Genomic DNA, 27,131 nt, shown 5'->3' with positions numbered 1-27,131 from the left:
TTGCTGAAAATTTCAGTCAAATTGATCCACTCTGAACCAAGATTTTAGCGATTGAATTTTCGGCCTAGTTTTGATCATCATTACTAAAGTCGGTACGATAAAAAACATAGTCTCGATTATCCATTTCATGATTAAATCATGAATGGAAGTCGAACAGCAAATCGGAACCTAATCCAATAAACATTACATGCTAGCGAGGACATCGAGAGTTGATTATGGTCTGGATAATTTAATTAATGTCTAATTAATAATTTAGATAACATTTCAGGCCTAAAGAAAGACCTGCAATAGGCAGAATTAGCTCTTGCATAATGTATGTTTAATCTTTATTCTTATACATATTTATTTTAATATAAAAATCTACCTACATAGTATAATTTCTTCTTTCTGCATTTATTCATTTTTAACATGATCCAGTTTTTTTCACAGGATACCCCAACTTAAGTTCTTAGCAATGTACATGTTAAAATTTTAATTTTAACGAAAAATCGATTTAGATAACAAGTATGTTCAAACCTTAATATTGTTGTTTATATGATTTTTTGCCCGTTATAAAGGTATTTATTTAATCAATATACACATTTTCTCCATTAACTTGATTGGGCTCTAGAACAGTTATGTTTTGGTACACAATTGTTGTATGTGCTTGTTTGGTTATTTATAAACATTTAGCATGATTGAAAATATTTTTTATCGTTTGATCAACACATGTATGTATATCACTCACATTGAGAATTTAGCAGGATATATTTACTACACACATCATCTTATTTATATATTTTTATCCTAGCCATATGTAATCTGTGCTTTTAGAAAAGATTAGTTGAAATAAAGTGGCCAATAAAAATTAAATTGATGTTTTGTTGTTTCGAGGTGCATTTTGGCAAACTGAATTATTTTGGGTGTTGTGTTTTATAAATATTTGAATATCGATTTCATTACAAATTGGGGTGTCTGCTTAGGGACAGTTGTTGTAGTTTGGATCCGAGGTTGCCTGTCTAACCTTGTTGGTTTTCTCTTGTCCTCCCACTGCTATAGACTCATATGGCCCAGCGATTGAAATAAAGAACTAAGCCGGTGTTGAGTGGATTTTAAAACCCATTTCTCTTACTTAATTAAAAAGCCCAGACATTCTGATTGTTAAGCAAAATAGTCATTTGGCTGACAAATACATGTAAATAACAGAGAAATAAGACACTTGAAATGAAATGAAATGGGGTTAACATCTTACACCAAGGCTGATGAAATGAAATGAGGTTTAACGTCCTACTGTTCTGCTCTGAAGGGGCTAATGAAGACCAGCATATGCCATACAGTGTGCTATGAGGGAAATTTTGCCCAAACAGTGGTACAACTGCCTACTCTTATATCGAATTCCAACTGCCAAGGAATCTTTTATGTGTACACAGAACCTCGGTTTATCATCCCATACAAACTACTAACTGGCTGATGAAAACAGGCATATACACTATACTGCACCACCGACAAGTGGAAACCAAACTGAAAATTCCCAAGACCCATCATTTCAGCTTTAATGATGGGTGATAAAGCTACATACCATATGCATTCAAACTGAATGGAAGTTAAAAGGCTTTTGTCTACAGAATTTGTATTGCTGTCAGAAATGGATTTTTTGCAGTGACACTTATTCAGTATCATTTTTGATTGTCAGTAATATTTATCAAGGTTGCAGACTTCATTTTTATTATAGAGTTACTTCCTGTAACGTGGGTAAAACATTTACCTGCCATAATGAATGAAACTGTTTCTATTTTTTCTCTTTTTAATAAATATGGGTCATGTGTACCTTTATAAGTGATGTGAAATTATCTGAGAAACACAATATTTTTTTTATATGGCATGAAAGTGAAAGAACACCTGTAACATCACTTCTGAGCAAACCATATTCATATTTGTAGATATGAAAAAGAAAAACAACTGTTGTAAGTTATATCTAGAGTTTATGTACATTATTCTACATAATAATCACACTTGATGGTGATAGTTGATCATAATATTTAAATACTATTTACATGATATAAACTACGAATAAGGCTGCACACACACAGACTAAATAAAAATGATAGTAAAAAAGAGTAATTCATTTCATAAATTACATTAAATTAAGGAAAAAAATGTCTCTATTACCAACTTAGCTTTGCTTGTTTTAATAAGCATGTTGGCTTGATAGACAACTCCCATATTCTTCAAGGCAGCACAATAATCACATATTGTTGATCTTATTTCTGTAATATAAGTACCTTGCCAAATAATGTTGAATTTATTCTATAGCTAAAGTGGTGAATCATTATTTAAGGAATTTTAAATCTTTTGCAAATTACACTACATTTACTGTGATAGTTAAATATCTTAAAGGCTCAATACCACTCTTGTTGTAACAGAATAATATGTCCCAATCTTTATTCTGGTCAACAAATTGTACTATTTTACAGTATTCCAATTAATTGATGATACAAATTTCATCTTAACACGCCTAATTTAAAAAAATGGAAAAATTCAACTAAATGATTTTAAAAGCCTAACGTAAACCTTTTCAAATGTGACTTGGATTTAAAAATATTTTCGAACCCTCTGGACAAGTAAAATAGGATGTAATGGATAATTTACACAACAGGTAGGACACTTAAACATTTAATACTTAGAATAAGGCTAATATTTATTTACTGGAGCTGTCAAGCCAGCAAGAGTGTTATTGTCCCTTTAAAGTACTATCAGTCCAAATATTGTTCAATTCAGTTCAGTATTTACTAAGACATAATGAACATAAAACTTGGATCCTTTCCAAATACATGTATGCAAAAGACGATCAACAACTTTAAGGGGAAATTAATGTTAGAACATACCAAGAAAATAATGTCCTCTCTCATTCATGTTGATCAATTTGTTGAAGCAGTTTAAAATAATTACAATTTTTAAAATTGAGAAAAAAACACACCATGCTTTCTTTATCTATTTTCTCTCCTATTTGATCAATAAGTTTAAAAAAAGAAACTTGGTATGAGACCACCTAGCAATATAACCGGTATAGCATTAATTAATGGCATCAAATATTATTACAGTGCTAGAGGTGTACTTCATATGAAAACAAAACAAAATGGAAATAAAATAAAACAAAACATCCCTTGCTTATTCAAAAAATAGCATATATACAGAATATATATTATAAGAATAGATTCAGTGGGCATGTTAAACACCAACTGAAAACAATAACACTACTAACATTATTTTTGATCAAAATAATTTAGTGTTTTCCATTTTATTAACACTTACACTTACGTAGCAAATCAACTGCAAGTGGGAACACTGTCCTGATTTCATTACTTACATGTTTGATTACACTACCTGCATTTCATTAAAGCTTTACATCTACATGTAAGAACTCAACACAGCTGTACTACCCTATACTGGGTCTGTATATCAGGACATTGATATTTAATAACATTGTTAAACAATGATCATCCAAGCACCTGATAATATATGGCTATAATATAATGAACAAATTGTAGGAACGATAATGGTTAATTCTGAAAAAATGATGTTTATATCTCACTGGATTTAAATGCTAAACATAGCTAAATTCTTTCTTTATAATTTGATTCATTTTTAGAGTCGAGGTAAGGTTAGAAAACATTTCATATATTTAATGGTATAAATACAGTATAAAAAGTTCTATATTCATCATGTACATTCATCCCTCTTTCTAAAAACAAACAGCACTCTTACATTAATTCTAAAGAAATTTTTGCTCAATCTTTTGTTATCAAATTTTTAATTTCCACAAAATTTAGTCATGTCTTTTGTTTTCATTTCATTCATCCATCAATTACTGTATGAAAAGTTCATACATGTCAATATACATGTATTCAAGTTTTATTTACCAAATTTTATAGATAAATAAAAATAACAATGCATTTAAATTCCAACACATTTCTAAAATAGTAAATGTACATAAAATTGCTTTCTGGAAATTTAAAGGAACAATATTTGACCCAATCTTCAATTATTTTTTAATATGTGTACATCCATGAATTCAGAAATACAATTTCAATTCATTAACAGACATTAATTGTATATCTAGATAAACAAAATTCAAATCAATTGTGGCTACACGATTTCAAATATTAACCAATCAGACAGAACTAATCCTATGTAAATGAAATTTGGTTGATGGACAGCTAAGAATCTGTAGATGATGCATAAATGAGTTTACATGTCGATCAACCATCGGTTAATCTGTATCAGAATTAATTAGTCTCCATAATGTATGGGATACAAATTAAACTTTTGGATTCTTATATTACATGGATTCATTAAACACATAATTTACAGGTATGTACATCACATATATCTAACCTAAAACACTACTATCGTGAATATATATTAATATGTGCATGGATATTGTGATTATTAGACAATCATCTTCAGCAGTACAGTGCATACTCTAATAAAATTTCGTGATGTAAATCTCCTTGTCCATTTTTATAATCTTATAACTTTCAACTGTTGAACCTATTCTTTTAGTCACTTATATGTTGCACGACTGTGTACATACAGGTATGAATATCTTCAAATATAAAAACAGTTTTATAAAACTCATCAATGGTAAGTAGCATTAAGCAGGTTACAACTGCTGACTAGTCTTGTTATTCCTCCACTGAATCGTACTTATATCTAAAAACAAAGTTTTAGACCAAGTGATTGGGAAAACCTTTTCATTTCCACACATGAATTCTTCAGTATTTTCCCGATATACATTTTAGGTACATGTACAATGTATGAATAAATGGCTATGGTTTGAGAATTCCGGCTGTATTTCATTCCATATTTCTTTAATGACATCACTAACCACACTTGGGTCTTACAGGAACAACCACTGGGCCCCGTTCTTTCTGTCTTCTTTTTTTATAATAAATAATAGGCCGTAATCCTAAATTTACTAACATCACCGTGATGTAATTAGCTTTTTATTAGCTTTGTCAAGTTTCTTTTTATGTTTGACTTGGAATTTATTAACGTATCCCTCCACTAAAAGTTTCACTTTCATTGGGTTCACATCCTTTGCTTTACTGTGACAGATCTGATAATAAAGGTAAACAAACAAAAATTAAGATAAAACTTTCAAAAAGATAGTTGGATTCTTGTAACCTCGATTGACGGGCGGACTGACACTTCAATTTTCAGGAGATTCACAAGATTCCACAAAGTGGTCTAGGGCAGAAATTCTGGATGTGATGATCAGAAATCATTGAAATTTAATGTGCACAAAGCAAACAAATTTGAAATATATAGGATAATTCTGATTACTAGACAGACAAAGTTGTGCGGATATTTTATCAAGAAATTAATTAATTCAATCACTGATTTTTTTTTTTTCTTTTCAGAAAAAGTGAAAGAATCATGTTAGTTTTGGGTGAAAAAACTTAAAAGCCAGTGTGGGCCTTGGCCCCGGTTTCACAAAACATTCTCAGACTTAAGTTAAGAATTTACTCAAAATCGTTGCCTTATTTAAACTAAAAAATAGCCCTTTACAAAAATATTTGTTGTTTTAATGTATCAATAGGAAATGAAATGAAATGAGGTTTAATTAACGTCCTACTGTACTGCTCCGACTGGAATGATTAAGACGGGCATACACCACACAATGTGCTATAAGGGAAATTTTTCCTGGACAGTGACGCTGCAGCCTACTCTTGTATCGAATTCTAACTTTTACTGGCACGCCAATGTGTACACAGTACCTCAGTTTTTTGTCGTTGTCCCTTGCCAGACACTCCTTCCTGCACCACTGACGAGGGAAAACCATGCCAGAAAATCCCAAGAAACTTTTTCGGCCAATGCAGGGATCGAACACGGGACTTCCAGGATAGTGCAATAACGTGGCTCCACATCAATTAGAAACTATGTTCAAATATTTGTGTTTCTGGATCAAGGATATTCCTCACAACAAGTGATTGAAAGTTGAGTAAATTCTTAACCTTAATTTTAGAATGCTTTATGAAATCGTGGCCTGATATCAATGCTTAGAATGTAGTTATCAGATTGGTTTCAAGCACACGCCCATACCCAAACTGGTCTCACAGTGAATCTGGTCATTCCAATTCCTCCGCGCTATGACAATGGGGCCGCCTCCAGAACATTATTATCAATATCCACTGTTTAACAGTGCTGGGTATTGCCACTGCAGTCACAATACGATAGATATTGCGATTCAGGTGCTACAATACGATTCGTATCATGATTCATAACCAGGTCAATATTTAACAAGAAAACGACAGGATAGATGAATAATCGATATTTTTTGTCTGACCGATGTCGTAGAAATTAAACTGTTTTATATCATGATATTGATGTGGATCAAAATAAGGACCAAAAGAATTTAAGAGTATTTGTGTTCCTATGGATAATGTGTTGCATGGATAATTAAAAGTGACAGGTTACTTACTGAAGTGACAAAAAACATAAAAAAGAATCATGAAAAATCGATTCAGTGTCTTGCGATCCAATGTGCGACGGTCAATTGTGATACATCAATTCAACAATATATCGTGCCATCACTACTGTTCAACCCATTTTTTTACCATAGGTAGTCGCTATGACTAACCGCATGTGAGCTTTGTACAGACAAGACATTACGCCATAGTGAGCTAAAATGTCAAATTCTTATATATTAGGCTACATCAAAACTTATATACATGTAGTATATCGACAATGGGACTGGTGCATACTTGTAAATATGTATACTATATATTTTCGGATATACAAAATGTTTGTGTACATATTTTTGGGTGTCTATTATTACCTTTGGCACAGCTTTGCGCAAAATTTCTTTATATTCTTCTTTAGAGATCTTCTTACTGCTATAAAATGGTTTTATAGCGAGTTTAACCTCCTCCACAACCCGTTCTTGTAGATGTAATTTACGAACATACTGTAAAGACATAGTTCTGGGGTCAAGAGATTTTTTCGAATTGGATTTCTGAAAGAAAATGGTTTGAAACAACCTGGTAAGTTGACTAAAGAACAAAGAAAACATGCAGATAGAGAAAGCAACAAACAACAACAAGCAAAGCCAAACAAAGCCGAGCAATTATGACCAGGCAACCAAAGCACAGCAAAACATGAGACAAACAAAGCCAAGCAAAAGATTTCTAAAGTACATGTAAAAGGAGATCATTCCACAGTAATTCAGATTAAATATGGTAAACAGTATAGACTATGACAATAGTCTTGACTGGTCTACATTTAACATGCATGCAATTCATTGACCTCAATGACACTCAATGAAGAGACAAGTTAACAAACCAGTTCTGATTTATTTAGAAAGATAATAATCATATATTATTAGGTACCTACATGTATCGGTTGATAATTTTGTTTGTGTCTTTAAGTGGCATTTAGCGATTGGGAAACACATAAATATTACACAATTTTTATGGGAAACAATTACTGGTTTTATTCTAAAAGCACAATGTTTCGACAAGTATATGTATACTCTTATCACTATTGTGCTTGATAATGATAAGATGATACTTCAATAAAACCAGTGATTGTTTCCCATAAAAATTGTGTTCTGTTAAGTTTAGAAGTGGCATTAACTTCTGAAATGTCAACATGGTACAAAGATTCTCAAATACCTAATACATGTTTAAGAAAACGTAATTAAGTGGACCATTAAGCATGTGTATTTTATTTAAGTGGACCATTAAGCATGCATACGTATATAATTTAAGTGGAACATTGGGCATGTGTATTTTATTTAGGTGGAACATTAAGTAAGTGTATTTCATTCAATTGGAGCATGTGTATTGGAATTAAGTGGAGAGAGAGAAATGGGGTTTAACGTCCACTCGCCACAAACTATGTCATTTCGGGACTAACATATGGTTTAATTTTATTTACATAATTCGCTTGCGCGTAGGGGTCTTTAGCAGTGCGAGGAAACCCACGAGGTTGGACAGGCGAAGATGAAGATGATACATGTGTATTTTTTCTGAAGGTTAATTGCACCAGAAGACAGTGCCATTTTCTTAATTTAAATTTAACTAAAATAAGAGTTGAAATTCTTTTTTTTTTTTTTTTTTAGATAGCAATCTAAAGGATTAAATAAAAAAAAATATAGGTTAGATGCCCACTTGACCTAGATGTTCAGATAGAATTGAGTTATAAGTCTTGGTCGATCAATTTTATAAACTTTTGAATAATTATACTTTCTCATAAACACACACATACTTTCTAATATTTATGGTCTGAAAGTCTGTTTATTACTGTGCATTTAAAGATACATCGGCTTATTGTCTGCCAGTTTGACTTAGGGAGCGGTTATTTCTAGATCGAATGATTAAGCGGTTTTGTGAACATTGAGGGGTTTAAATGTACAATAGACTCTGCAATTAAATGGCAGAGAGAGCAGTTGACAGAAGATATTCCAAGAATTTACTTAGGCTTCAATTTGTATGGTAAATTGAGAGTAAGTAACGACAAATACATTATGAAAATGGGCCATCCCTCAATCAAGTTACTTGATAACCATAGCTTCTAAAAATAGATTTTTTTATATCTTAGGATATTTCCTTTCGAATACAATGTTTTAAGAGGGATTTGAAACAAATTTTTGTTAAATTATTTAGAATATATTTTCGGACAAATATATCATCAAATCACCTAGTTTGTACATGTAACTTTAAGAATATGTAAAATCTAAATTTTAAGAATATGTAAAATCTAAATTTTAAGAATATGTAAAATCTAAATTTTAAGAATATGTAAAATCTAAATTTTAAGAATATGTAAAATCTAAATTTTAAGAATATGTAAAATCTAAATTTTAAGAATAAATTATAAGAATAATGTAAAATCTAAATTTTAAAAATATGTAAAATCTAAATTTTAAAATATGTAAAATCTAAATTTTAAAAATATGTGAAATCTAAATTTTAAGAATACCGGTATGATAAATCTAAATCTTCAGAATATAGCAAATCTAAATTTTAAGGCAACTTTAAAGATAATCTAACGCAAAATTGAAATTTCATGTACAAAATATCTACATGAATTTAAATTGAAAGTAAGGGTGTGACGATTAGTCGGTTTAGTCGGAGTCGGTTCGGTTTTACCTACAAACCGGTTCAAGTTTCGGGAAATCGATAGTCTTCTAAAAAATACAGCATGATATAAACCTGTCGCCCGAATATTATAACGTTTTTTTTTTTTAAAAAGATACATGTATTAACGATCGACATTTATGGGGGCGAATATGCAATAAGCTTCATCATTGATAAATGGTCGACAATAATAATAACGAGACAGTATATACTATATTCAGTAATCGGTCGTGGATATTCTCGCGATTACAAGCGAGTGTGTTTTTGCATACCTAATGAAGTTATTTTAAGAATACGTTATTTGATTGGTCCGTCGCTAAGGTCAATGGTTGAAGTGCCCAATCAGAAACAAGCAATCCTCCAGGTTAGGTCAATAGGCATGCGCACTGAGCTGATGCCCAGATACGCTTTCTCGTAGGTTTATCACTAATATTGATCAATACGTTATTGTTTGAAGTTTTTTATATGTTGTATTTATTACTTTTATTAAAAAGGTTAAACAGGAGATTTGAACAAACTACATAGTACAAACAAAACCAAATTTTTTTAATGTACTGGACACATAAAACATAGAACTGTATGTATGTCGCCATCACAGTTTTAAGCTCCGTATATAAACTAATAAAGGCCAGTATATTAGCGTATATTGTAGACTATGGAAGACTAATATTTTTCAGTTAGTTTTTATTACCAACTAAACCGAATCGGTTCGGTTTTTTAGCCGCCGACTAACCGGTTCAAGTTTTGCTTAGTTGTCACACCCTTAATTGAAAGAAGTAAAGGCCTAGTCAAATATCAAATGAAAGGATGGAAAAGGTTTAATATAAATTGTTATTACCTGTAATTGAAAGTAGAATAGTTTAATATAATTTAAGGGCATTGAGTAGTCTAAATGAAATGAAATGTGGTTTAACGTCCTATTGTTCTGCTCCGACTAAGTAGACACTCTATAATTTTTCATATCTTATGAACAAAACTTTAAAATGTGCATTTTAGAGTACTCAACACCCTTAAGTTAAGAGTGAAAAAACCTAGCTCTACTATTATAAATTGAAGAAGACAAAGTTTAACATTAAACCGAAAACAAATTAGCAGTGGAAAATCTAGTATATATTGAAAAGTGGTAAATCTAATTGAAAGTTTAAAATCTACTAATACAAATTAAAGGTTTAAAATCTAATACAAATTGAAAGTTTAAAATCTAACACAAATTAAAAGCGAAAGAGAAGCTGGTTATATTAATACTAATCTTACCAGGTGAATCAAACACCACACACAAACCACACAATACTACAACATACTTAAAAACAGTTTAAAAATGGACCAATAATTAAGGTCAGTCTACACAAGTTTTCATATGTACGTTTGTAACATACATGTACTGTAGTGTAGACTGGTCTTAAGTGGTAAACGCAACACAATGTTCACTGTGACAAGCTGGATATCTGCACTGTTTAGTAAAGAATAAAGGATGGGAAACAAACATAATATAACAAACAGTCTGCGAAATGTTGTAAGCTTACATAGTATACATGCTTCAATATACTCAAATAGCTATAACTGGAAATACAATGTACATGTACACCAAACAGTAGAGTTGAAATGGTTTGTGGCATTTGCTACCCAAGTACCACTGGACTTAACCTGGGGAATACTTAAGTAACTTTTGCATCTTGCAGCATGTTTATAGCTGAGAGTTGAATGAGAAGACTTTGTATGGTACTTATTTTTCAAAATATTAACAGCAATTGTTACTCATTTGTAGTTAATGTTGATTCAAATATATCCCAGTGGACAAGGCATAAAGTTATTTTGCAAGACACTGACAGTCGACTATCAAAGGGTACCCGGGTATCAAAACATATTTTGATCAAATTAACCTTCAATGGGTAGCCTACTCTGGTAACCTTTTCAACACTACCAAACAAGTTAGCAAATAATCAATTTTTTTAATATTACATGTATTTTTTTTACTAGCTGTATGTGGTTTTGAATAATTATTACAGAATCAACTTCATAAATAGATTTTAATATCACCTTTTGCTTCTTAACCAAGTCCATAGCTGACGAAGGAAATTCGTCAAATCCTCTTCTTGAAGCATCATGTCGTTTCTTGGTCTTGGGTGAAGGAGGTAGTTGAAGCTCACATTCATCATCAGATGGAGATGATACATCACTGCTGTCCATATCAATATCCATATCAACGACTTCCAATGTTTCTGATTTACTGTCTGGTGGATCAGGAATCTTGAATATTCCTCCAGTTTTAGGATCTGGTCGTATACCAGCAAGGCGAGCTTGGGTGTTGAGTAGACGATTAATTTCTGCAAGTTGGTTGAATCTTGGTTTACTTCCTATGGATCCAGGGGGCGGCATCAGCGATGAACTATTCTGGGAAAGGGGAGGAAAGGGCAGTGAAGAAATTAAGCTGGTGGATGAAGATGGTCTTTTGGAATCAAATCGGGATCCATTTAAAAAGTCACTACTAGTATTAGAAAGCCTTTGGTTAACACTTGGAGGAACTCCTGTTCGGAATGGGAAGGAAAGATCTGGAGATTGAACTGTGGGGAAAACTTGCCCAACTGGAGGAGGGGGCTGACTTAGAATTAGCGGATTTAATAGACTTGTGGATTGAGAAATTGCAGGGGGTGGTACTGGTGGTACTGGCTGTATTTTTGTTTCACTAGGCTTAACGATGGCAATGGGTGATTTTTCGACAGAGGTGATAACAACTGGTTCTGGATCTGTTATGGATTTAGATACTGGTTTGGTCGGGTTAACTAAAAGAATGGATGTGGTTGGTTCAGGTGGGGATTTGGATTTACTAACTGAATCAGATAGAGTGGATTTTGGCGATGATACTTCTTCAGCTGAATCAACTGTTTTATCTGGTACAGGCGAAGCATCAGTCTGTTTTGGAGATGGTGGACGTATTGGTGACATATAGAGAGGAGATATGCGAACTGGACTTGGAGACAATGCTGGTGAAGCCTCGGGTGATTTTGCTAACTTGAACTCATCGTCGGTTGGATGTGCAGGGTCATAATCAGATGGATCATCCGAAATATTTCCTAAACCAATGCTTTCATTTTCAGAAGATGGAGATGGGGGTGATGATGGGATAGCTGGTTCATTAATACTCAAAGGTGTTGGTGAAGCACCAGGTGAAACTGCTGCAGATAGATCAGGAACTTCAGGAACTTCAGGAACCTCAGGCACCTCAGGCTCTTCATCATCATCTTCATCATCTATTTCGATTTCAACTGGTTCAAATTCACCAACAAGAAGAGAATCACCCTCTACACTTTTAAAAGTCATTCCAGGAGGAACAGGGGGTCCTTTTACTTTTTTACTTTTCTTACCCTTTCCTTTGCCTTTACCCTTACCTTTGCCCTTTTTCTTTGTTACGGTTTCATTGCTCTTCTTTTTACTTGCTGATTTTTCAACCACCATTTCATCGTGATTTTCTTTGTCCCGTTCATCATCAACAGCTGGAACGGGTATAGGTGAACGAGACCATGATCTGTTTTCAACAACTCTTCTATCTTTCTTGCTTCTTTCTGTACTAACGTCACGTTCCTTGCTCTTTTCCCGCCGCCGTTTCTTGGATTTATTGGATCGAGACCTCTCTGTGTCCTCTTCTCTTCCACGTGCTTTTTCCTTTGTAGATTTGTCTCTCCTTCTCTCTTGAATAGGGGATTCTTCTCTGAGGGGGGATGTTTCACTTTCCTCTTCCCTCACAGGAGATCCATCATAATCAACAACAGATCTGTTCCAATCGAGTTCAACTATAGGCGATCTCTTCCTATGATCCCAAAATGGTGATTGTTCCTTTGACACTGATTTCTCACGTCTTTTGCGCTTTGATCGTTCATGTCTATCTCGTGATCTAGATCTGTGATGATCCTTGGAACTAGATTGTACATGTCGTCTATGAGATTTAGAGTTCGAACGACTTCGTGAACGAGATGCAGTGGGAGATCTGTGTCTATGTTTCCGTCGCGAGGAATCACGTTCTGAACGAGATCGCTCTTCATGTCGACTATGGGTTTTTTCATGTCTTTCCTCCCTATCACTCCGTCGACTGTCTCGTCTACTATGTTTAGAGGGTTCACTATATCTATCCTTTTCACTACGCGACTTTTTGCCATCCAACATATCCAAACGAGATAAAACTGAACGTGAATATTCACCTGAGTTGTAAGGTTTATTTTGTTTTCGCGGGGATTTATGGTTTGAAGATTTTCTAGAATCTTTTTCTCGTCGCTCTGTACTATGTTCACGTCGTCGCCGATGTTCGGAATCTCTCACTCGCTCGTCATTGCTTGCTTCGCGACGATGACTCCGATCGGAGTCTCTTACTCTTTCTTCATAGCTTCTTTCCCGGTGGCGATGACGTCGTTCTGAGTCTTTTGCTCTAAATTCATGGCTAGATTCACGATGTCTGTGTCTTCTACGCTTGGACTTACCATCGCGAGATCGCACTTCACCCTCTTCCCCAGTGTCAGAACTACTAGAACTACTACTAGAATCACTATCACTATTTTCACGATGTTTACGATAAACACGTTTGGCTTTTTTATCACGATCCAACATTTCACCGATTGATATCGTCTTGTCTTTCCGATGACTAGGACTTGACTCCTTATTCCTTTTCTCCATCTCAGCTTTTTCCTTTTCTTTCATTAATTCCCTTATTACTTGACGTGCATCGAACTGAATTGATGTTACAACTTCTTCTTGTTCGACCGGTTTAGCAACTGTTTTAATCAATTCAAAATCAGCCTGTAGCTCTTCTTCATTGTTTTCAGTTTCCGAAAATTCAGCGTAATTGAGTTCTGCACACGGTGAACCATACATTGAATCTATATCTTCTAAATCCAGATCTGAATTTTCATTTTCTCCAATTTCATCAACCACTTCCATTCCAGTCATTGAGTCTTCAGAGTCTTCACATTTCTCAGGTGCAGATTTCAGTTGCTCTGTTTCTTTCTCAGATTCTCCTTTTTCTTTCTCAAATTCTCCATTTTCTTCCTCAGATTCTATTTTGTCCTTGTCTAACTTTATCTTTTCTTTATCATTGCTTTTTTTAGATTTTCTATTTCCTGTCCACACATTCATTATTTCCGAATCGAACTCAGTTTCACTGTCAGTGTAAGGATCATCTCTTTCATTTGCATATCTCTGATGATCGATTTTGGAAATGTTGTCCTTTTCTTTTGTTAATTTATCACTATCTTTCATAACAATTCGCACATCTCCATCTGTAGGTGACATATCTTTGGCTTTCCTGTCCATAATTTTAATCAGTAGATCTTCTGTCTTCTTTTTAATATCGATATCACTGTCATTCTTTGTATCTTTAATCTCAAGACTGTTTTTTTCAGAAAAAGCTTTGGGGTTGCTTTCTTTATCTTCCACAGGCTTGTTATCTGGTTGTTTCACAGGTTCATCTTGGTCAACAGCTCCACCTGGCATACTCAGAGTTATCCTTCCTATTCTCTCAACACTACTGCTCAATGTTGGAGGTTTAACCACTTTGGTGGTGCTTAGAGTTCCTAGAATGACAAAAGTGTAGAACTGAGATAAAGTCAGAAACTATTTGTTACGACAACATTGCTCTATGTTAGGAAATTGTATTGTAATAATCTTCTGCACTAAACATTTGTTTTTGTCAAAATGACAATATGATCACTGTGCATTCAGTAAGGTTAAGTAAAGCCATTTTTCGATCTGATGAAAATACCTAGGGAGCTCGAACAATAGTCTGGAACGGTCAGGGAGCCACGTTGGCTAAGTGGGTAAAACGCTGGCTCACTAGCTTGGAGGTCGCGTGTGGGATCCCTGCATTGGCCGAGAAAGTGCATCAGGATTTTCCGATGTGGTTTCCCCTTGTCATTGGTGCAGGACGGAGGGTTGGACAAGGACAACTGTCTAGTTGTTCGGTTGGGACAAAAAACTGAGATCCCATGTATACACTGGCGTGCACGTAAAAGATCTAAGAGTAGGCCACAGTGCTGCTGCCTGGGCAAAATTTTACTCATAGCACACTGTATGGCGTTATGCCCGTCTTCATTACCCCAGTATAGGAGCAGAACAGTAGGGCATTTAAACCCCATTTTATTTCATTTCTGTAACGGTTAGAATTGATGTAAATTGCAATAAAATTACACAAGACTTGACAAAAAAATGAGTTCTGGCAGAGTTTTGTCTGTCCAAATAACAGATGTGGTGTGGTTAGAGTATGACATTATCAAGCTTTATCTGCCATGGTGATTGGCAGAGGCAGAATTTTATTTAGCTTCAATTGCAACAGTTCAATTCTGGAACGACAGATCAAGTATCAACAGTATGAATAAATAGAAGTTGTCTTATGTTAGATCCCATTCAGCAAATCATGTGAGGAAATAAATAGTCAAGTTAACACTGATCTAATAGCTCACTGAATAAAATTGTTTTGTCACATGTTCCACGAAAGATGGTTCATGAACTGAAACATTTCTTTGGTCGATGGAGATGGTCAATACACTTGAGATGTATATATAAAATTATTAATATTCTGGTGAAAATAAGCAAAGATAACTTACCATCTCTATTTATAGTTACATCTTTACTATGTAAATGAAGCTTGCCCTGATCCTGCATAATGGAACCGAGAATATCAAAAGGTGCACCACGATGTAATCCTAAAGCTGGTTTACTTGGTGCTGGTGGCACAACTGCCGGCTGCTGATTTGGAATGGGTTTTCTGTAATCAATAAATAAATTTCAAAACTAATCAATGACTAAATTGTATGATATACAAAAGAACAGATCTTTGTTGACATTGTGAACTGTTTAGGTTTCGGAAGCTGAAACAACTGCGTAGACAATTCATGACAAATAAGTACAAATTGATTTTCTTGTGATCAACACCTCTTAAATTAAATTATTTGTGGGACCAAGTTCATGTGTAATGTAAAATTGTTGGGGTTAAACTAGTAAATTGACTGGCAGCAAGACTTGAAATCTACTTAAAGGAGCTAAATCGCTAACATTTGGGACCTAGAAATTGACACAATTGGGTCGCAACGCATATAATACTGTAATATGAATGTATATAAACTGATTTACATTCAATGGTTTCCGTTTTTACTCTAATTTCAAATCAGTTATGTTTGGCGAAATAAGCCAGCAGTCTCAATCGAATGCAAATTTCTAGCGTCTGGTTATTCCAGTCTACATAAGAATATGGCGGCCCCGGTTGATTTGGTGCAATGTGTCGAGTCTCTTGTTACAAATGGCGCTGAAACGCATTATGGTACACGATTCGTGTACCAATGGTAAAATGTTTATTTTGTCTTAAATATTGGATATCAGAACCCCATCTTTTTCCGGTAAGATCACAGCATCAATGTTGATTTAAATTGACAAATAATTCGTGTTTTCAATGTTGAAGATTTTGGATGATATTGAGTTAGAGACTTAGCTACTTTAAAACCAGAATTATCATTAAAAAATTGACACGTTGCTCTATCAAATGGATTTAAACTAACCGCCTAAGAACTGAAGTTGGAAGTCGAACTGGACGATGGGATAATAACGCCGATTTAGAATATTTGGGTTGAGATGTTGAAGTAGTTGAGGCACTAGGTACAGCTCCGACAGTAGGAACTTCATTCATGTCATCACTGGAAAAAAACATACAGAAAATATCATTAATTTTTAAAGAATTAATACATTTTTATTACTCAGCATTTTAAAGAGTTTCTATTTAATTAACTTTGAAAAATCAACAGATTGATGAATTGCCCCACAAAAATAAAATATATTTTAGGTTTTTTTCAAGAAAATCTCAGACTAGTGCTACTTGTGATGTCAACTTACTCCGGAAATTCTATCAAATCATCTTTATGTCCTAATATAGATAAATTTGATGCGCCAGTTTCTGGTCTCTTTTCGTCAAAAGATTTATCGCCTGTTTTTTTCTGTAGAGGTATGGTACGACCAACAGGGGGTTTAGATAATCCCAAAGTGTGGGCAATTCGACCTTTCACACTTGCAGACGTTGTAGTAAACCTTTTCAGATCACTTGCCCTTCGAACCTGAATAAAAATAAATATAAATGTAGCTGTATAAAAATTGTCTTAAATCAACTGACGATTTATGATTGTCAATAACAATTAATTAAATTGAAAATGGTCAATTGGCTCAAAATTGAGCCTATGGTCAACACTGATTTCAACAGGAAACATTAAAAAGAGTTGCATCCCTTCACAAAAGAAATGGGAACACATATAATCCATAATCTTGTGTGCTTTTAAAAAAATAAACACGGGTCATGGGAACAGGACCTTTGCCTGCGGGACATCTGATTGCGGACAACTGCCAACGACATGATGGCCTGTGGAATTGGTGGCGGAGTTAGTGGTTTTCCTACAGTATTCCTGAAACGTCTTATAGCACAGTTGAGGTGTCTTCTAATTGGTGGAAGCTGTGCAACTGTGCCTTTAGGTAGATTAACGATCGCAGCAGTGACAATTTGTTGTACACTTTCTAGAGTTCCAGTTACCTGTATCTTTATGGTATTTTTCACGTCATGGGTCACTAGAATGAGAGTGTTCATTTAAGGACTGCATGACCATATCTCCCTGGATCTTTACATTGGCCTTGCATTTACTATGTCTGCGTTTCGTTATTATGTTTTGATAATGATTACATGTATGGATACATTATAGTGCTCATTCATCAATTTATAAACTATAAGGCTCATTTATCATTTAATATGGCTCATTTATCACGTAATATGGCTCATTTATCATTTAATACGGCTCATTTATCATTTAATACGGCTCATTTATCATTTAATAAACTATACTAAACAGAACAAATAAAATCACTTGCAATAAAATCAACAGACTATACTATTACTAAAACAAAAAATAATAAAATGATTGGCAGTTTTGTCTTCGCAATCCACGGGTCATGTGGTCCTCTATATAACTCTACTTTATCTAAGAACCAGAATATATTTTCATACGGTTTAACTACTAACTTATTCTTCTTGTTCAAAAATTATTGTTTTAAATCATAAAAATCTTTATTTCAAGGAAGTAAAAGAGCAAACTCGACTCAAATTTATAAATATAAATTCATGCTTTATAAAATAATCTAAGGGAAAGAGAAAAGCAATAATCTTATTTTAAGCTGAATCATGATTTTGGTAGAAATAAGACTTACCTGATAATTTCCTGCCGAATCTGGTGTACTAACAGAGGTTGTCTAGCAAAGAAAATACAAAATATTTTGAATTCAAACTTGTTTCTTATAGTAAAATCATATATAGTTATCTTCAGTCTGAATAAACCAAATATAACCAAGGTGGTTCCCAACCTTTTGTTGTCTGCGACCCCATTCCAGAAACCACCATCTGATCACAACCCCTCAAAGAACAGTCATTTTTTACTATAAAACGTCATCATTATTTACATTTATTATCGATTTACTTATTTTACAACTTTTTACACTTTTTTAAAAATTGAGGAAAGACGATTGGCAATGTGGCAAGAGATGTATAGATCAGAGATTTATGTTTTTCATTAAAAACAGCCTTTTTTCAAATGTTTCATAGTCCACCACAACCCCACAAAAAGTGCTTGGTGGCCCAGTGCTTGGGAACCCATGGGGAACTCAACATCTGGCATATAAGATATTATAAAGGAAGTAGCTATACACAAGAATGTCCAGTCTCTTAGATTACATTATGAAGACATGTGCCAGATGATTGACACAATTATCTATTTCATTACCCAATGAAAAAGTTGATGAAAGTATTACCTGTACTACAGTGATGTTAATTGGTTATATTGATTCACTGAGAAGTAAGAACGGATATCAAAAAAATATTCCAGAGGTTCAGAAATTAGTTTGAAACCGATGGAGACAATAAATTTCAGTAGCCCAATGCACCATGGTTTGTTCCAATAAAATATATAAATTTCACTGAATAAAGAATTTAGATAATTTATCTTTGGTGTGCATTGATATCAAGCAAATAAAATTACTGAATCTATTTCAAAGAAGAATTATAGATTTTCAACCTTTTTAGTTTTCTTCTTAGTTTTCCTTTTATATTTTCTTTTCTTTCCTTTTCCTGTTTTACGTTTTGTTGTTTTGCGTTTCTTCCTTCTCTTGGTTGTTTTGGTTGACTTAGTTTTTCTCTTTGTTGTTTTTCTCTTGGTTTTGCGTTTCTTGGTTGGCGTTTTCCTTTTTTTCACTGGTGATGTGGTGGTGGATGCAGTGGCTTCTGTTTGGGATTTGCTCAGTATGGATGTGCTAGAACCTTCTGCAGCATCTCCCTCCATTATTTGTTCTTCTTTTTCTTCGTCTTCTTCTTCCTCCTCATCATCTTCCTCCTCCTGAAATTATCAATCCAAAATATACCATATTTGATGTAATGGCAACAGGAGCTTTAGCATATTGAATCCAAAATTTACAAATGATATTATTATTCCTTATTGAACTGAAATCACACTGGATCACACAACACAACACCTGAGGCAGTACGAAGGGTGAAGCTCGGAAATTGAACTCTGTTTAATGATATATTCATTTTCTAGCTTTTAATTCAAACTTTTTCTAGCTTTCAATTCCAAGAAACTGTTGTCGAACCCCTGACTACAAAGACACATATCCATGAAACGAAACAATGTTTGGATACATAACTTACCTCTGATGACGTCCAGAGTCCATTTCGCTCAGCTCGGTGGCGCTGTATTCTTGCTCGGACAACTTCACTAGCACGCGTTCTAGCGATACGACGTTGATATCGTAATCTTCGCTGAGTTGTTAATTCATCAGCAACTTCAGCATCTGGCAAGACAAAATGTCATTAATTATGCAATATTTTATACAGTAGTGCAATTCAAATTACTGAATAAATAAGAATCTCATCAACTATAATGCAGGACATGATTATTACTTGCTTTTGTCTTATGTTGAAAAACTGGATTGATAGATGCCACACTAAATTTGATAAAGAAAGACTGGTCTTTCAAAGAAATATTTTATTGATAATCTAAAATCATCTTTGCAGATCCACAGTCATTGTTGTTTGTATTTTAGAGGAGAGCAGAAAAAAGCTCCCCTTAATGACCAAATTGAAAAAATCACTCCCCTAAAAGAGATCTCCCATTTAGAATTTAAGGAGAGTGATCTGATATTAAGGAGAGTGATTAGTTGGATGTATGAGAAATGGTTCTGAAGATCAATAATTGCATGTTAGGGGTCATTCCTGGTTACATAAATGATAATAAACATTGTCTGCTAAATAATGGCACTCATATGGTCATGTCAGGGCTCAAACTAGGGACAAATTTTAGGGAGAAGTGACTTCTCCCTACAGACAGAATAGGGAGAAGTGAGGGAGACATAGGGAGACTTGAAGGAGAGGTCATATTTCATGCATTGCTGCAACCAATCTTACCAAGTCGTTACACAGTCAATATGCTAAATAAATAAACAAACATCGTTTAGCTGCACACGTATATTTATTTCAGTACATGTCATCATACTCTTACTGGTATCAAAATTACTGTGATAATAATTACATATACTATGTACTAGTACTAAGACAGACTTGACTTTAGCAATACAAATAAGATTTGTGATACCCCTCTATCAAATACATCAATATTTATACCCTTTCGTGCCTAAATACATTTAATTACTAGTCCTGGGTCTATTGTGTGATTGTTTTAGCACCTTTCACAATAGCCTTCAATAGGATAGTCATATTGTTACGTAGTACGACAATGTTATGTATGAAATTATTCTTTTGACACACCACTCACTTACCTTCTTTGTTTTACGTTTATGTGTTTAGATTAGTGGAACTAATACAATTGACGTAGATTTAATTATCGACCCGACATTATACCTATCAACACATTCTAAATACATGTTGTAATCATTCTGATAACAATTGTTTTAATATCTCCATTCGTCTACAGAAATGTACGTCAACGCTATTTTCACTCGTCACATGTGTTGTTCTTTATTGACTGTACCATGTTGACACAACAATGTACACCTTTCGTTACCTTTCAATCACAAGTTTTATGTTTATTATTCTTTTTATTATTAAATTATTTCAAAGAAAGAGGACCAATTCAGTAGGCTACTGTGTCTATTCTTAGACAGAAATACATGAAAAATATCGTATCCGCCGCCATATTGGCCATCGCAGCTTTTGATTGGCTGTTATTTCTGGACGAAGCCAGAGGTTGTAACGGAGATTTATGATTCGATTCCTTCGCTTTATTTGAAAGAATTGTATTTCCTGTTGACATCAAATACAATGTTTATCATTGAAACTATTAAACATTATCACAGCCAACACAGACAAAGTCGAAAAACAAAATATTAATACATGTTTTGCTTTTCACAACTTGTTTAATTTTCAGTTTTCCTTTCGAAGCTCACAATGCGAACACGTGTTGTGTTGTTTTGAAAATGCTTTGTTTACCGTTGATATCGATGCCTGTTACCTACTTCGCCCTTGCACAAATGTACGGCGAAGTGAGGGCGACTTCAACTTCGCCCTATTGCCTTTTAGGGCGAAGTCATCAATGGGTTAGGCGACTATTTCGCCCACGTCGCCCGCTAATTCGAGCCCTGGGTCATGTCAAACTTTTGCTATCGTCTAAAACTACTTACAGTATTTCAACTTGTCGACATTTCTTAATATAAATAGCTTGTATAAATTTTGTTTAAAAACATAAGCCCTATTCTAAATATAATCATAAATGCTCGAAAATTCCATCAAAATAGAATCTATTTCTTCCTGAATTATTTTCATTGAGAATTTCAACATGCAATCTCTTGTAATTTCTCACGTCTCGCCAGAGTTCTACTTTACATTTCAGTTAAATTAATCAATGATGCATAGATGCCATCTATTTTTAGCAACATATTCATCAGAATTTTATTACCATGTGCAATCACATTATACACTAATCGAATATCCCAAATAAATGTTCACAATGACAGCATGGCGGCAATTGGAATGTCTTTCACACTCTATTTAAAAAAAAAACATGTTTTATAAATCAGGAGAGCAATTTTCCATTTTAAGGCAAGAGAGAAAAACCTCCCCTTGGGTGACATTCGGGTGTGCAACAGGCGTTCGCAAACGATCACGCGCCTCAAAAAACAATGACTGGAACCTTTTTGCTCAGTTACTGTTACATTTTTTAATGTTTTTCCATATATGCATCCATTTTCTCTGATATTCAATCATTATTGAGATTGAAAAAACTCACCTTGTCTATTAGCACAATCAGGACAAAACCATTCTTCTACTGGGATATCTGTCAATCGTGGTGTTAAACATTCACAATGATATCTATAATAAATCATACAATAATCAAATAACTTTGCTTAACGATTCGAGGTATAAACAAATACATCATAAGATAGTGCTATGTACAACCATCTTCCTTATAGAATGTTTACATGGTTTTGCCGACAGGAAAAGAAATTCTGCAAAATTTCATAAAAATCTCTTAATTTCAATTTATATAATAATTTACGCCAGTGAACGTGAAATGTGCCTGTATAAATTATCGAAAGTCACAACTACCATAATAGGGTGATATGTGTGCAAAATTTCATAATTATCTTTTAAAAGATTTATGATATGCTTCGGAACTAAATCGGGACAATTCAACAGCCAAATCAATTGTCAATGGGGCTCATTTCAATATTCCTCAATAACTTAATTCAACGCTTGATAACAAAATATAAAGTGTAGACTAGATTACCCCAGATCACAGCCATCACAGAGTAGTAAACGATCTTCATGATCACTTCGACCACATACTTCACAGACCGTTTCATCTTCTTCTTCATCTTCCTCATCTTTTAGTGCGTTACTATCTTCGACAGGTATCTTATCAAATTAACAAAAAAAATTATGAATTCTATATGTACTATCTTGAAAATAACTCTTTTGGACCAGATATAAATTATGAGCAAGGTATAAAGCTTAAAAGTCACAAATGCAGAGATATTTATGGCTAGTGCATGTCTTCATCAGAAAGCACTATAAGAGGGGATTTAAAACGATCATCTTTTTACCATTACATGTAGATGTCTGTCTTCATAAGCATCCGTATTGTATGAGCTTACAAATGTATGTGGTTATAATTGTGAAATAAATTTGATTACTGTATAATGTTTATTTATACGTAAGTTTTAAAAATTTAACGGTTTTATGATAGAATAAATTATTTATTTTACAAAATATTTGTTATTCATACCCTTGAATGAACTTTATTTTCTCCTGGTTTCTTCACAATAATCAAATGATAGACTTGACGATCAACAGGGCATGTGTTTACATTCTGAAATACATATTTATACATATCTAAATACCAGAAATATACTACATATATCCAAATACCAGATATACATGTACACATATCTAAATAAATATAACAAATATACATTGTCTAATTACAAGCCAGAAATATACATTTATACCAGAAATGTACATTGTCTAAATCCGAGAAAATTTAAAGTTCTTGGGAAAATATACAATATGGCATTGGAAAGATCAAAGCAATTCTCTACCCTAATCTTACAATTCATGTATCCCAAACAACTGAGAATAGAATACCATGGTCAGGGCTTTAGCAATATAAATTAAGGCTTTATGCATGTATCTATATTTCTGTAGTTTACAAATAATTACAGCTCTTAACTGTGTGTCAAATTGAATATAAATTGTGCTATAGTGCCTATTGTTTCATTATATACAGACTGAAGGTTTATAGATGTAATTTACACCATCATGTACATTTAAAATGATGGCGTTCGATGATCAATGGTCGTATTTGATGGAATATAAAATAGCACGTTTCCGTCCAGTACAATTTCACCTACCTTAGACCATTCCTGAATACATTCTAAACAGAAATTATGATCACATGATTCTGGTGTTCCGATATCTTGTTCTTTAAATCGTCCCAAACAGATTGGACAACTTTCCTCTCCTTCTCCACCAGAATCACTTAAAACTTGAGAAGCATCTTCACCATCCTCATCCTCCTCCTCGCTGCTTTCATCATCATCATCATCATCATCCTCTTCCTCATCATCATCATCATCACCCTCCTCTTCATTATCATCCCCTTCTTGTCCATCTTCTTCAGAATCCCAATCTAAAATATATCCAGCATTTCAGATTAAATCTTAAAGTATTTCAGTAATGACATCTACCATCCCAACCATCAGATTTTGTATAATTATGAACTTCCGAAAGAATTACAGAATCATACCCTTGTCCATAATGCAATATATATACTGTACAATGACTAAACTTCCAAAATTTTATTTTGGCCTGAAAATTTAAAATCATGGAAGAGATGAAATACTTGGCTAAGATCTTAAAACTGAGGAAATAAAATATGGCTTGTATAATATTGCCTAAATAAGTCAATTTAGCAGTAAAATTTGAACACAAGTTTAACATATGACTTTACTGAAAGAGACAAATTACAACATATTTTGTAATTCTACTTCAGACATTAAACAGATACATGTACATTTTTATAAACAAATGCTTATAATTTACAAACCTTCTTCCTCACTATCATCTTCTTCTTCATCATCGTCTACACTCTCTTCCTCCTCATCTTCATCATTAACACCTTCAGTAATTTTAACATCAGTATTTTCTACATTAACAGCATCCTTTTCCGTTTCCATTTCCCCTTCACTTGTGGGGTTTTGTTGGATGTTTTCAAGATCTATGTCATTGACTTCCATTCTTTCTTTGTTCGGTCTTTCTGACAACTGTTAATGTCACTTTAGTTCAACATAAATATATTTTCTTCCAACTAATAAATCCTGAAATTAAAATACAGATAGGACTTAGTGTAATTTATTGTAAACTTAGAATATGTCTATGGAAGAATAGAGCTGGGTAAAATATCAATACAAATCAATAGTATCGATTAGACTGCCAAAAATGCACTATCGGTATGTTACTATCATTATCGTTTTCTTTGTCTATGTTTTGTGCATAGGAGTTGACTCGATGTTTTCTGTGAGTTAATCCCTCCTTTATATAATAATACAATATATTGGTCACTTCAAAGTACCGGTATCAATGTAGCATTTCAATCTGATTTGAACAAAGATCCTATTTAATTTCATTTTTTTACTTGTCTTTACCACAGGATCCAAAAGAGTTGGTTTATAACCCGCATTCTGGATGATGTGAGGGATTAATTACCCAATGAAACGGTCTGTTACGGTGAGTTTTTGGCGTGAGGTGCACGGAACTGTGGACAACCCACTCGAAACATCAACATCTGACGCGACCTTCCAATACAACCGGTCAGATCTCAATGTAGTGTAGGCCATGGAAAGTATAAAATAACGAAATGAAATATAGATCTGTATTTTAATCAGATTGGTAACATTATAAAAAAAATGTGAAAAAAATTTTTCCGTAATTTAAACAATATTTTGACTTTGAAAAATTTTTTGTTGAATCGCCATATCCTGCAATTCACCAAATCGGAGATACCCGGACGTGTAATTAATTCAGAGTTTTTTGTTTCACAATTCGTCTGCTCATAATTATAAGAAAGTACAAATGACATAGCACTCATGGATGACAAAACGCTTGTATTTCTTCATTCGAAATCAAGGCTACATTATTTTAATAATAATAAACAATTTACGAATTTGTGACAACTAGCTTTTTATTAATCTTTCTCTACTTTTGGTATGTGAATCAACAATGAATTGTCTGCCATATCAGTATTTGTCGCGCTCGTGTACACAATGTTTTCAATGAATGCGTGTTCATTTTATTTTGTTTCCTCCAAATCAACGGTGTTTCTTAATTCGGTACCAAGGCTACATTATTTCAAAAATAAACAACAATATATATATGTGATGAGAAAGTTTATTATCAATTAGCCGAACAAAAAACATCTATCGCAACATCGTATGGTTTTGATTTTTAAACATGTAATCGTCTTGATTACGACCGTGAAAATAAGTTTGTTTCGATACTATCGATTATGGATTAACATTTCAATGCCAATTATCGAAAAATCACTATCGATACCCAGCACTAGGCCTATGGAAGACTATGGTTTGCTGTGCCGTTCCCGTAGGTCAAGGAAACATGACAATTTAATAACGGTTTTGTAATTAAACATGCAAATTAAAAGATACAAATATAGCAGAATCTGCGGCATAAACCGACAAGAACTTCATTTTCTTATTGAATGAAGTTCCATTTCTTATTAAATTATTTGTGGAGAGGCCAAGCAATCATAATCATCCTTCTTACACTCCAGGCCAGATGTACTTCTCAGAAGTACATCTAATACACTTCGGAAATTTACATGAGTTTAGATTTAGCAAACATGCCTACATGTATATCTGTACGGTACAGTAAAAAATTTGTCTCTGCTTGGACTGGTACTGTGTTCAACCCCTTTCTACTCTTAACTCTCCCTTTGCCAGCCTTTGGCTTGGGCTTTTTCACTCACTCAGCAAAAATGTCCAAACGTTACATTGGTTCCTGCAACCCTACAGTTTAGGATCAAGCTTGAACCAGAATAAATAATTTCCCTTACACAATATAGTAATGATCAAATACAAATATATCCAAAAATATCTACATTATATATTGTAAATAATTAAATAAAATATCGCAAATTTTGCCATTCTAGAAATCCGCCATGTTTTTTTTTTCGAGTTAATGCCCGGATGTTTAGACAGCTGTCAATATTTTACTTGCGTATCTTAAATTTATTTCAGGATAATGCTTTATTATCAAATTAACAGTGGTATTATCTTTATCGTGGCACCAGAATATTACTTTTACTGACCTAGAACGCTAATATCTCAATAAAAATACAAACAAGTGTTATTCTAAAAATAGATGTTTTGCACACGTCACTCATTGGGACGCTATATTTGTACAGATTAGCAGGTGCGCGA

At 33.6% G+C, this 27,131-nt stretch overlaps 1 protein-coding gene across 3 annotated transcripts; it reads right to left on the bottom strand.

The window, feature by feature from the left end:
* Positions 1-1,941: 1,941 nt before the first annotated feature.
* LOC126823415 (PHD and RING finger domain-containing protein 1) lies at positions 1,942-26,887 on the bottom strand. 3 transcript variants are annotated; one of them, XM_050552247.2, is made up of 15 exons: positions 26,765-26,887; positions 24,743-25,013; positions 24,048-24,325; positions 23,423-23,506; positions 22,925-23,052; positions 22,424-22,506; positions 19,831-19,973; positions 19,202-19,519; positions 18,342-18,383; positions 16,989-17,206; positions 16,658-16,792; positions 15,710-15,870; positions 11,160-14,680; positions 6,821-6,997; positions 1,942-5,098 (listed from the first exon to the last, which is right to left on the bottom strand). In XM_050552247.2, exons 2-15 carry the CDS (start codon positions 24,930-24,932, stop codon positions 4,964-4,966), a joined length of 5,613 nt encoding a protein of 1,870 aa, XP_050408204.1. In that variant the 5' UTR covers positions 24,933-25,013; positions 26,765-26,887; the 3' UTR covers positions 1,942-4,963. The 3 variants fall into 3 exon arrangements, with proteins under 3 accessions (XP_050408204.1, XP_050408203.1, XP_050408205.1); XM_050552246.2 differs by having other exon boundaries at positions 26,560-26,872; XM_050552248.2 differs by having other exon boundaries at positions 6,821-6,949; positions 26,560-26,872.
* Between the last annotated feature and the right edge of the window lie 244 nt (positions 26,888-27,131).

This window comes from Patella vulgata, chromosome 6 (genome assembly GCF_932274485.2).
Source record: "Patella vulgata chromosome 6, xgPatVulg1.2, whole genome shotgun sequence".
NCBI lineage: Eukaryota > Metazoa > Mollusca > Gastropoda > Patellidae > Patella > Patella vulgata.
Note: the sequence above shows the minus strand (reverse complement) of the source record. Positions and strands in the feature narration are given on the sequence as shown.